The sequence below is a fragment of the Sebastes umbrosus genome, chromosome 19 (genome assembly GCF_015220745.1).
Source record: "Sebastes umbrosus isolate fSebUmb1 chromosome 19, fSebUmb1.pri, whole genome shotgun sequence".
Taxonomy (NCBI): Eukaryota; Metazoa; Chordata; class Actinopteri; order Perciformes; family Sebastidae; genus Sebastes; species Sebastes umbrosus.
The window spans coordinates 23,871,083-23,884,321 of NC_051287.1; the positions used below are offsets into that span (position 1 = coordinate 23,871,083).

The window sequence follows — 13,239 nt, forward strand, 5'->3', positions numbered from 1 at the left end:
CTCATGGATTGAGTGTTTCAATACTTTTACAGTACTTATATCACTCTTAAACCTGCTTTATAATAAAAAAAGACCTGACAATCTCACTTTTTACAGTATGGGACATTTAAAAGCTTTTCATATGGTGTGGATGTATATCCCATCCACTGCTGTTCAAGTGAATGAGACATGAATAAGTTGATGCACTGATCTGTTAAAGTGATGAACAGCAATAACATTGTTACAAATGAGGACTGAAGTGCAGTGCATTTTTTTCAGCTAAATCATGAAAAATTCAACTCTAAATCATATTATTTATACACTGTTCCCTGAATATGATAACGCTAGTTTAAAATTTTTCAAATCGTTTTGTCAGCCGCTGCAACCGAGGTGAGGGCCTGTCTTTGGAGCACCTGTCTTGTAGTTGTCAAAGGGAACTGGATCAGCGCTTGCATCTGTGTGTGTGTGTGTGTGTGTGTGTGTGTGTGTGCGTGTGTGTGTGTGCGTGTGTATGTCCAGCATGTGGGAGTGTATCTTGATCCACAGCAGCTGCCCCTCAAGCACTGTGACAAGCACGCTCATTCAAACACTCTTTGTGTAAAGTAGAATAGAATCAAATCTGTTCTATTTTCAGATGGAGCCAAATCCTATTTGTTTTTCGTCTCCCAACAATACCCACCCTCCCCCCAGCCCCCCCTCCCGTAATCACATTAACTCAGATGATGTGAAAAGTTGAATGGACATAAAGTGAGCACTTCTTTATCAGCAATCCTGCGTGAATCATCATTTCCTCTTCAAATGTAAATGATGTTGGGTATACTGAAATGACATTTGTGAGGCGGTTTGTAATTATATTTCCTTTATTAATGGTCTTTATGGTTGTCCATTTTATCTCACTGGCATTTCATTATACTTCAGAGTGTTTATTAAAAATAACTAATCACAGGTCTAGCGGCCAACACTTTTTTTTTTTCCACTGAACATTAACTGCTGCTCTTGACAGCACAATAATGTCACGGACTAAGTGACATGCTCACCTCTACATGGACAAAATGTTTAGCAAGGATCCAGAAAGTTGAGAAAAACAGAGGTAAAGTCTTTTATATGCTCTAAATGTCTCTTTCATCCAGAGAGAATATGCTTTACAAAGGAGGCGTAGTTGATGCACCCGTTGGCGTCCTCCTGCCCGGCCATCAGCCTGTCCACCTCGTCTTCCGTCATCCTCTCTCCCAGCGTCGCCAGCACGTGACGCAGCTCCGCTCCCATGATGGTGCCGTTGCCTTCCTTATCAAAAACCCTGAGCCCCTCCACAAAATCCTCAAAGTTGCCCTGATCTTTCGCGCGGGAGATGTGTTGCAGCATTGGCAAGAAGGTCTCAAAATCCACCATTTTGGTGCTCATGTCCTCCGGCCGCGGTTTCCCGAGCACTTTGAGCACATCTGCGTTGGTAGGGTTCTGGCCCAGGGCTCGCATCACGTCTCCGCACTGGCCGTACGTGATCTTCATCTCTCCGGTCGGTGTGCGGTCGAACAAGTTGAAGGCCTCCTTGAACTCCTCGATCTGGTCGTTGGTGTACTCGAGAGTGATGCTTTTGGGATCAAACGGGGGCTCCTTGGGCTGCTCGGGCATCGGCTGCGGAGGTGGGGCTGGCTTAGCAGCTGGAGCCGCATCCTTCTTAGGCTCTGGCTTCTTGGGCTCGGGTTTCTTCGGTTCAATCTTCTTCGGTGCCATGTTGTCGAGGGGATTCTGAGGTGAGCTGGTTACTTGCTGCAAAACAAGCAGGAGTCTGAAGGGATTTGGAAGGGATTCCCAAGCACAGAGGGCCACCACCTCTTCCAAAGCTTTTATATGCGCTTTGTCTAGGGGAGCAAGATAGCCATTTCCAAACCGCACACTATAAAAGGAAGAAACCTGAAATAGATCCCCCATAGCAAGTGATGTCAACATTAAGTATTGTTCCCAGCTGCTGTCATAGGGCTGCTCGCTGTCATTAGTGAGGGTCCAGTTGCATTAGGCCGAAAATGTTCTGTCTCTCTGATGGACAAAGGGGATCACAGCACAATGCATCAGCCCATGAGGGAAAGGGACCGAAATAGATTCGCCTCACCAACGGCTGAAAGTCTGGGAATCACTGCTTTCTGGAACAATGCTTTTTTTGTTTCTCCCCAGAACATTGTTGTAGCAATCTCACAAATAGTTAATTATTTTACGTCAGAGGTCTCAGGATGAATCAGCATACTTTGGGGACTTGCTATTATGTATTATTTATATAATAACCGGGAGGCACTCTCTTTTGAGAAAACAAGATGATAGGGCTTGAGGGATTGGATTAAATCTGCCTCAGAATGTATGCTATGGCTTTATAGTTAGACAGAAGGTCTTTCAGTGAGAGATGTGTTTGGATAGCGTCGCTGCTCAATGATACGTTTCGCGGTTTTGGCAATTTCTCAGATAAATGATAGCCTCGCATTCTCCCTCCTGTCACTAGAGTAGCTTAGAGTGTTCCACCGTATTTAGGAACAACGTGGCGAGCTCTAACAGGTCCTAAAGGGACTCTTAATGAATGCTTTATTAAAGACTGATGTACCGGAAAGGTCAACCAGTTAAATCCTTAATTATTAGAAATACATTCAGTGCCCTGTATCAATTGTAAGATAGAGTTTATGCCTTCTGCTGCATGCGCCCAATTAGAGCAATAAAGGCATATTCCAATTAGATTATTTTCACGATAAAATAGAAGAAAAAAAAATTACAATTAACCATAAATACTGGGCTGTCAAAATTAACGCGATAATAACGCAGATTAGTTTTAATGCCACTAATTTATTTAACGCATTAATGCAACTTTTTAGGTTCTAGCGAGCTCAGTTTTAAAGCTGGAGTGAAGATACTGGTATCAAATGAAACTAGGAATCCATTGGTATATGTCATACTAAATGACATGTCATGCTAAATTTTGGTGAGGAGAATCTGTCATGGCCATTTTCAAAGGGGTCCCTTGACATCTGACCTCAAGATATTTAAATGAAAATGGGTTCTCTGGGTACCCACGAGTCTCCCCTTTACAGACATGCACACTTTATGATAATCCCATGCAGCTTTGGGCAAAAAACATGCAGCATAAATATATTATTTTTTCCTACCTTAAAAATGGTGTATTTCTGGTGTGTTCTTTATAGGGATCGACCAATATGTTTTCAGGATCGATACCGATTATTAGTAATCAAGGAGATTGATAACTGATATTTTGAACTGACACACATTTGCAGTAAAAATGTAAATCTTGGTCAAGTCATAGTCAAGCCAGCACACTGACAGCTGTTGTTGCCTGTTGGGCTGCAGTTTGCCATGTTATGATTTGAGCATATTTTTTAATGCTAAATGCAATACCTGTGAGGGTTTTGAACAATATTTGTCATTGTTTTGTGTTGTTAATTGATTTCCAATAATAAATATATACATACATTTGCATAAAGCAAGCACATTTGCCCACTCCCATGTTGATAAAGAGCATTAAATACTTGAAAAATCTCCCTTTAAGGTACATTTTTAACAGGTAAAAAAGGTGTGATTAATTTGCGTTTAATCACGATTAACCTTGGACAATCATTTGAATAATCGCAATTAAATATTTGATTCAATTGACTGAATCAAATGCTTGACTGGCAGCATCCTGTGTGGTTTGAATGTGTCCCTATTGCCCAGCTCTCTGTACAGTTAATATAGTATATGTTGCACAAGGTGAAAGCAAGGCAAGGCAATTCCATTATGTGTCTACTTTATAAATACGTAATATGTCACTTGGCTTTATGTAGATGACTGCTCTGTAATACCCTTCAGTGAATGATAAATTAACCAACAAAACACTCATTTCATCTACGGGAGAGAGTGTGTGTGTGTGTGTGTGTGTGTATGTGTGTGTGTGTAGGATGCGCACTTCTGTGACACAATCTTAATCATAACAACTTTAATTTATGCAAGCATCACAGTTTATCAACTCAGTTTAAGACAGCTAGAGCCTGTCATGCGATAATCACATTTACCCTTCTCTATCTTCATGCCAGTCCCCCCTTGATCCGACAATCTAGAGCTTGAAGTCCTTGGGCAGTGTAGTGCGTAGATTTTGTGTGTGTGAGTATAGTTGTCCTTAGCCTAAGATCATTATCTCCCTTCTCTTTGTTTTTGAGGTCACATGGCCAGTAAAAACTGACAACTAATTTGTCGTCTTTTGGTGTGTGCGGGGGATGTGCACGTTTGTGTCAAGACGGAAACAAAGAGTGAGACTTGCAGGAGAGGTCAAATGGAATTTATAGAGATGTTCTGATACCATTTTTTCCTTCCCGATACCGATTTTGATACCTGAACTTGTGGTATCGGCCTATACCGAGTACCGATCCGATACCAGTGTTATAAAAAATAGATCGTTTTTATTATTATTATTAATAACAGCTGTGACAAACTACCTGCAATCAGTTCTTCTTCGCTTCTCTAAAACAGTAGTTGCCAGTGGCAGCCATGATACATCCAAGGCGAATTGATTTCCGGTTAAAGAAGTTGATTTTTTTCTGGATTAAAGGTCCCATATCGTGCTCATTTTCAGGTTCATACTTGTATTTTGGGTTTCTACTAGAACATGTTTACATGCTGTAATGTTAAAAAAAAAACGTTATTTCCCTCATACTGTCTGCCTGAATATACCTGTATTCACGCTCTGTCTGAAACGCTCCATTTTAGCGCATTTCAACTGAATTGCAACAGAATTGCATTGCTAGGTAACAGTTTGGGTCCATGTTTACTTCCTGTCAGCTGATGTCATTTACATCCACTGCAACGGGAAATAAACTGGGACACACTTAGCATGTTTATGTTTAAAACTGTGTAATGGTCTAAATATTGTATATTTGTGACATCACAAATGGACAGAAATCCTAATGGCTTGTTTCAAACGCACAATTTCTGAATACGGGCTGTGTGTATCTCTCCGTATATTGAGCATTTTGATAGTTTAACTGTATTTGTATAGCACTTAAAACAGCTTTATAATATAAAAGACACGAAAATCTCACTTTTTACAATATGGGTCCTTTAATAAACGATGGTATCGGATCGGTGCATAGACTGGTGTACTCGCGGTACCCTATCACAAATTTGGGCAGTATCAGACGCATTTCTACTGAAATGCCAAATATGTGATGTGATTCCAGGTATTTCCCTCATGGCCATTACAGACCAGTATAATGCAATATCACATTAGCAAAAGTGCAATTTCAACCTCTCGCATTCATAGTGACCTCAAGGTTACGACAGATGCCGGTTGGCATCTTTAAATCCCAGCAAATTCCATGTTGAATGTCCCCGAGTGAGCAACATGACATCAAGGTATCACAGAGAAACAAACCGTAGCAAATTCAGTTTTGTGGCCCGAGCATCTGACCGAAACACCGGAGCAGAGGCTTTGTCAAGCTGTCAGTCGGCTGTACACAGATACGGTGCTGGCTGGCTGGATGAGTCATGGAGGGACAGACTTGTTATTGTTCCTGTTTTCCTTCAAAAGTTCCTTCAAAACAAGGCTTCAATCAGTACACTGCCATCGCAATGATTGAACCAGTCGATTGCTGCTTTCAGCATCTGAAGTCAAAGAGGTAATTTCATTAGTCCCTGTGATCAGCTGTCTGTACATGTCGAACACTGCCATTTTATCTCGGATCTTCAAAAACCCATATTGATTTTCTCTCGTTTGAAAAGCTTTACTTAAACTTTGTCACATTACTAATTACCGACTATGTACTCTTGCTAAGATCGGGTTTGTATGACTTGGGATAGTCAGACAGAAACGGTGTAATTTTGATCACAGTGTGTTATTTGCACAACCAACGTCTTCAACTTGAGTGACAAGGAGTTAATAAGAAAAGCAATCGATAAGATTATAAAAAACAAATGCTGTACATGAAAGAGAAAGGCGGATACCTGTCAAAACTGAAGATGATGTTGAATTTTTGCTTGTCGCTCCTGCGTTCCATAACTGGCAGTAAGATGAAGAAATAAAAATCCAGGAATGACAGTGCATGGTAGAATTACAGTTCTATAATACAAGTGTCCAAGCATGCACAAATGAAATATTTTGATTCATATTGAGGATGTATTCAGCACAGATAAAACAAACAAAAAGACACTCATGGGCATGTCAAGGAGTTGACAACACAATTGCGCAGAAAGCAGACATTGATCGAAACCTGGATGACAGTATATTCACGTATAGTGGGATATGATTAAAAAACAGCACATGACTCGTATATACTCATAAACATATTCACTGCTCCTTCTTTCTCAGATGTGGAAAAGTTTGTAGTCCAGTCTAGAGCTTTGATTCTCTGCCCGAATCCAATGGGTCTAATTTCCGACGGGCTTGAATTGTGCTGCGATCAGGCCAGTTGCCCAGTGTGTTTATTTTGAATGCAGACCTTACAGTCTGTGTATATAGATCTCTAGGGATGACAAATTTGTATAGGCCAATTAGGGGGTTAGCATCTCACTGGTTCCCTTGACAAAAAGCCACTGGGATTGTTCCATTGGGTTTTGGATTATGGCAGAAAATAAGTTCTGTGGCCAACAAACGTTTATGATACTTACACATTTTGTTCAGTAAAATAATCTTCACAAATGAACACCACTTTATGATTTTTGAAGCGTGAATGCAATGGCCAGAAGTAAAAATCTAACGTTAGGCTGAAAACAAACTACATTACGGTCGCATGAGCGCGAGTATACACAATGAGGCTGTAAAGGCGGACGAGTCGGCATGATGACGTTTAGTAGTCTAATTTAGCCACTTGTTTGCAACCGCCTAAAATTTCCATCTAAGTGGAATATTTACTGACATTTTATATTGCAGAATAAAACTTTAAAATCTCTTCAGCTTGTGTTAACCACAGACCTTATTTCAGGCATCTAACTAAAAACACATAAAAAAAAAACACTGACTTCCAGACGCAATCGGAGAGGGAAATCGTGTAACAAATGTCTGTTACTGCACTGAAAAGACCTTAGTTGACTTGTTCTGGGCTCGGGTCGGACTAGGACAGGAACTATGCAGGTTCATGTAGGGTTGGGCCTGATGGTTTTTTGAGCCTATAGCTCTAGTTCAGCCTTGCGTTCCTTACTAAATATTGATACCTTGATGCTATGGTAATCTATATGGATTTACATTGTTACCATTGTATTCTCAGGCCTCCAATAGCAGTAACCAACTGAAATGGCACTCGGAAAACGCAGACCTCCGCCCCCCTCTCCGTTCAGCTTGCGCCATCATCCACGTGTATTTTTTTTTATGTTGAGATCAGCTGTACGCAGCGGAGCATCGTAAAACACTTCGTTCAAACTGGACAGAAACAAAGTAAAACTCACCTAAACCATCGTCGTTACTCTTTCCAACAATCACCAAGTGTGCTTTGGTCAAACTCAACTGTAATTTCACAGAGTTTAATGTGAAGAAACGCAGATTCTACAGTTGTTCCCCCCGAACCTCCCCATTCTCTCTCTGTCTCTCTCTCTGAAGGAAGAAGGCGGGGTTATGCGTCATCAATGCATCATCAGTTAGGCTTAAAAAAATTCCTGAATCCGGACCATGATCCGGATCGCCACTAAAATCTAATGGATTGTTCATTGTGCCACACCCCAGCCCTCCAAAAAATGTCATTCTAATCCATTGCGGATTTTTGGAGTAATCCTACAAACGGAAAAACCAACAAACCAAAGCCGGTGAAAACCTAACCTCCTTCCTAGACCTTCGGCCTTTGCGGAGGTAATAACAGTTCATCTTAATTGAGTTGCAAGATATTGATGTTCCTGGTGTCTCTTTGTTATATTGTGGGCTATCCATATTTTTAAAACTGCACTAATCCATATTTTTTACATTTACATGAAGTTAAATCACTATGTGGAATATGAGAGAGATTACTCATGATGGTGAACGCATAGAAGCTCAAAAAATAATGTTGCTCTAAAGAGGGTGGGACTCTTTTTTTTCCTCTTAAACTATATTGTCCGTACTCCAACTCACAGCTATTCTGAGATATTTTTGAGCACAAGAAAAAAAAAGAATCTAAACTATATCCACCAAATCCCCACCTAAAGTCAGTCATTCCCTTCTAACTCCACTGGGTAAGTCATGTGTGGGCGAGTGTGTGCTTCCACGCCAGTGTTTTTGTGGAGGTCTTCTGGGTGTTTGTTTATATCTGTGTGACCAGGCGAAGAGAGAATGGTCAAAGACAGCAAGCCCTTAATCCCTGAGATAACAGTGGGAATGAGGGCAGGCAGACCACCGGTCTGGTCGGCGCTAATAAAAGAGTGATTGAGACAGCGGTTACATTCCTCCTATGTCCCTGACGGGGTGTGACTCCGACTTTAAAAGATTCTGTGTTTTGTTAACTGGCTAAAAAGGGAAGCAGCCCTGAGCTCTTTCATCCACCTGGAACCTCATTGACTGCGTTGTGTGTGTGTGGAATTATTCCGCTCACCTCGTGAAATGAACAGAATACTAATATTATGGATTCTCCTCTGTGCGAGACCAAAAAACATTTTAAAAGTCAGACAATTTTATTCGTCCTTGAAAAATACCCCGATTGAATCAAACAAGTCTGTGGCTCCGTATGAAGAGCCAGCTACTTTATTTGAACATTTAAAGGGGAACACCAACTAAATTGAGTATTCTAATATGTTATTTCCATGGCCTGGGAAAAGTTCAATCAATGTGTGTGAATATGAGCAACTCTATCTATCTGCCAGAAACCAGAGAAGTAAGTCTCAAACTAGTGATGTCATAGGGTATACATGGAGGCTCTTTTGGAAACTTTCTCAAATCATAACATGGCAAACTGCAGCCCAACAGGCAACAACAGCTGTCAGTGTGTCAGTGTGCTGACTTTACTATGACTTGCCCCAAACTGCATGTGTTTATCATAAAGTGGGCATGTCTGTAAAGGGGAGACTCGTGGGTACCCATAGAACCCATTTTCATTCACATATCTTGAGTTCAGAGTTCAAGGGACCCCTTCCTCTCCAAAATTTTGCATAAATTTGGTCGTTATGTAACCTTCTCGACAAGCTAGTATGACATGGTCAGTACCGATGGATTTCTTAGATTATCTAGTTTCATATGATATACTTATCTTCACTCTAGCTTTAAAACTGAGCCCACCGCAACCTCCGAAAGATCAATTGTGTTAATGCGTTAAAGAAATTAGTGCCGTTAAAACAAATTTGCGTTAATGCGTTATCATCGCACCTTGCAGTTGCCCAGCAAGATTCAATTATGTGTTGACAGTGAAGTATTTAATGCCTAAACATTAGCAGGTTCACCCCTACAGTACAGCTGCTAGAGAACAGAGCCTTTTTTCATAGCAACTTCCAGAGAAATGTAGCACTTGTTAGATTCCTTGTTAGATATCTAATCTCACACTGGAATTCATTCCCCTATATTGTAAAGTGCCTTATAGAGTGTACAGTGAACAGCCACACAAAACTTTTCTTTTACGAGTCCGGTAATAATATTGCGTTGTTATAATGGAATGACTGTTGCAGGAACCGGTTTGCAGACATCTGTGTAAACAATTTAATTAAGACCATGTTTGATGAATTATAGCTGGTGAAGGCACTGACTGTTCTAATACTTCAGCTTCTTAATTACACCAGACATCCATGTGTTCATTCTCTTCACCCGCCCCACAATCCATCCCCCTCCCCCCCTGCTCACAATGATAGAAATTGAAAAACTACAAAAGGGAAAGTGCATTTCACACTCTACTGAAGCAAAGCAAGCAATTTGAAATTAATCAAAACACAATAAGTTTACAACATGATAAAGAGGCACTGTATATGAAATGAGTTGAGTCAATTTGTGATACTCAGCCCTATGTTTCATATTATGACATTTAAAATAGTAGTGGGGCGAAAATTGCATTTGGTCTAAATTACATTTTAGGTGAGAAATTTGAATAATGTATGCTTTTCTGAGTAGTCTTAGTTATTCTTTTGAGTAAATGGGATTTGCAAATACTCTACAGTATGTACATGTGAAAAAGCCCTCAAGCGAAGAATGTAGTGTCTTCCATGTAGACAGATATATATAGTAGCGACCTTTGTCATTAAAAAGAAGCACACCATCAGTGAAGCCAAGCATTGAATGCCAGTACTCAAGATAACAATAGCACTGACTTAACCCACTGAACTTGAACAAGAGAGGAGCGCATTTCATGCTCAGAGTCGCTGGATTATCATATGTGATTCAGACAATCAGAGTATCTTGTTTCCTTTGAGAGATCCATCAGATACACCAGTTCAACCCAGTTCAAAAATACAGTTAGACACGTTAAAGAACAGCACAGTTAACTGAGAAAATGTCTTTTGTTGATATTACAGAGGTAACCTAAAATATAGCATCCCATACTCTAAATGTATACCAATTATATTAAAGTCACTTGAAAATACTGTTAAATATTGTATAAAATATTATTATTTCTAGCACAAAAAAATTATCTGTGTCATGCTTTTTAATATTTGTATACATTCCTTGTTCAATTTCTTTGTAGCTGTGACAACCCATCTAATCCTGTAAAAGGTTAGCCGGGGACATTTTGGTTGATAGTTCAGTATCAGCATGTGGCAACTTTGACTTAAATAGCCTCTGTTGCAAACACACTATCCAGACTGGTCTCATACACCGTTTGTAGCTATACCTACAAAAAGTAATGCACTGTAATTCATATTTATCCCATAAAAAAATCTATTTGTATGTAATCCACGTAACTGTGAACCAGGAAGTATAAAGAGTGATAGTGGTTGGGGTGAATGGATGGATCTAAAAACGCTGGACTTTCGTCCAGAAGACTGGTTTTCGCATCACGTGTGAAGCCAGAAAACAATGTTGATTTATTTGTCACGTTACTTCCGGAGTTATTTTAACCCAAACCACAAACCTTTTCTAAGTCTCAGTAGTTTTGGTCACGTAACTTCTGTACTTAAGATACACCACTTCCGGTGTTACTTAAACCACAATCTTTCCTTAAACCTAACTAAGCAGTTTTGTTACTTAAACCTAACCAAGTCAATATTTTCCTTAACCTGACTTAGCAGTTTTGTTACCTAAACCTAACAAAGTCAATCTTTTCCTAAAACTAACTAAGCAGTTTTGTTGCCTAAACCTAACCAATTCAATCTTTTCCTAAAACTAACTAGGCAGTTTTGTTGCAGAAACCTAACCAAGACGTTTCCTGTGAAGACGTAAGTTTACTTTCAAAAGACTGGAGCGGAAATGAACACATATGTCACGTATAGCTGGACAATTGTAGGAAAATGCATGAGAAATGAGGTATACCTTTTGATAAGGTATATGAATGGAATGAATGGAATTGCACTATGACAGCACGTGATGACTTAATGCTAAAACGCACTTGCAAAAATTTCAACATGACCTTAAATACGCTTTCAACTTTTAGTCTAGTCAGTTATCTATGAAAAGTACCTGTATGTCTGCACCATACAATAGCTGTGAGATCATAGTGCACCTCCCCCCCCTCACGAGGAATGAGCACTATGCCTCCTTCTCGCAAGCTGGGCTTGGAATTCTGACGGGGAGATTAGGGAAGTTTCCAAGCTATTCATACCACCCCTATTCTCTACAGAGTACTTGGCTTGGTGGCAATCCTCTCCTGCTCAGCCGGACTATTTCCGATGTGCCTCTGATGCCGTGTTTGGGAGCGTGTCTCTGAATGGCTTTTACCTGTTTATCCCAGCAGCACACAGGCTTATGAGATGTTTTCCTCGAAGCTTACCAGGTGCTTTTCTCAGCTGGAATGCCCGTATGTTTAATTCAGACCCCTTAATCCTGGCGAAAGTGGACCAAACATGTCTTCGGAGCGCTTTCACTATCTACCGCAGAAACGTGGACTCTAAACTTTACCTTTTTTTGCATCTCCTTTTAGTTTGTCAGTTTAATCCTCTCCATTAAGTAAACTGCATCTGGACTCACAAATAATGTCTTCTGACAAAAAGATTGAATTGTTATTTCACAAATCAGATATTTGATGTAGAAAACAGATTTGCATTGAGCCGTAATAAATTTGCAACAGCTAGTATTCTCCATAATAAAGATGCTACCAAATGCTCAAAAATGCACCTCGGGTGACCACATGGAGTTAATTAGGTAGCTGGTGAAATATTGACACGATGCATTATAGTTGCTATGGCTACCGTGGGAATTATATCTGGATTTGTTCAGTCCATATTTCACACACCACAGTTGTGCTTCAGCTGTTTTACTACACATGGGTGAGGGTGGGTCAATGTTGGGATAATTAGGAGCTTTTTTTTCTACCAGCATGCCATTAGTTTGACATGTTGAGTTGACAGATTTGGCTTCATGCCAGTATGTTTTTCCGCAAGGAGCTCTTGTTTGCTAATGAAAATCATTTAACAGTGGTGTTTGTGCTGAATTAAGCACTTTATAATATTAGATTATATTTGTTATTTTTATTTGTGAACACAGTTTTGATGTTTTCCTGTGGACACCAAGAAGAATGGTCTTTTCCCTCAGCGCCAACTTCTGAGCATCAAATACATGTAAATAAGAACTGTCTCTAACAGGGTCTTTGTTCATCTAATTTGGGATTACTATGTGGAATTATCAACAAAATAAAGAGGTCCAGTAAAGTGAAGATATTATATTTTGATGTTTATTTTAATGTCTTAGTTTAGCAAACTTTTCATCAAACTCTGAACGCCGAAAGACATGGAAAGTCACGGTCGAACCGCCACGTCTGGTGAGGCATACACGATGAGACAAGGTCAGTTGCTGGGCAACAGAAGAAGCAATCGCGCACATAGGGCTGGTCTTTGACAAATCTGGGGCTTTGTCCAACAAGGCCAGTCACTCTGTTCAGCTGTAGATGTGACCGCGGAGCAGGAGGGAGGCTATTTTGTGCTTTCATATTGGAGAGAATATTTATGTGTCCCAGACTATGGCTGATTTTAGTGAGGGGATAAGTGGAGTGAGGGTTCTGACTTTTTATGCTGTTCAATTATTAAAACAAGATCATCGTTTCTGCAGTAGATGTAGAAAAACTGAATCCTACAGTTCATGTTTCAAACTGCTTATCAAGACAAATGCATAAACTTAGCAGTAAATGGCAGGAGAGTTTTCTATAGTTTGTTGAACAACGGCTTTTGTGCAGTATTTGATCATATCGCATCAACATTCATCAATTT

The 13,239-nt window shown here is 40.1% G+C and overlaps 2 protein-coding genes and 1 long non-coding RNA gene across 4 annotated transcripts in view; all 3 read right to left on the bottom strand.

The window, feature by feature from the left end:
- Window positions 1-13,239, bottom strand: part of LOC119478316 (astrotactin-2-like) — a 624,157-nt gene that overhangs the window by 508,266 nt on the left and 102,652 nt on the right. The gene's annotated exons all lie outside the window — the stretch shown is intronic.
- LOC119478324 overlaps window positions 1-13,239 on the bottom strand; it is a 107,471-nt gene that overhangs the window by 81,282 nt on the left and 12,950 nt on the right. The window lies entirely within an intron of this gene.
- Window positions 822-1,810, bottom strand: cmlc1 (cardiac myosin light chain-1). Its single transcript, XM_037752987.1, has one exon. The coding sequence runs from the start codon at window positions 1,708-1,710 to the stop codon at window positions 1,102-1,104; it is 609 nt and encodes a 202-aa protein (XP_037608915.1). The 5' UTR covers window positions 1,711-1,810; the 3' UTR covers window positions 822-1,101.

Excerpts from the sequence above, each read along its gene's own strand:
- cmlc1 (XM_037752987.1), bottom strand. The coding sequence starts at position 1,710 with ATGGCACCGAAGAAGATTGAACCGAAGAAACCCGAGCCCAAGAAGCCA.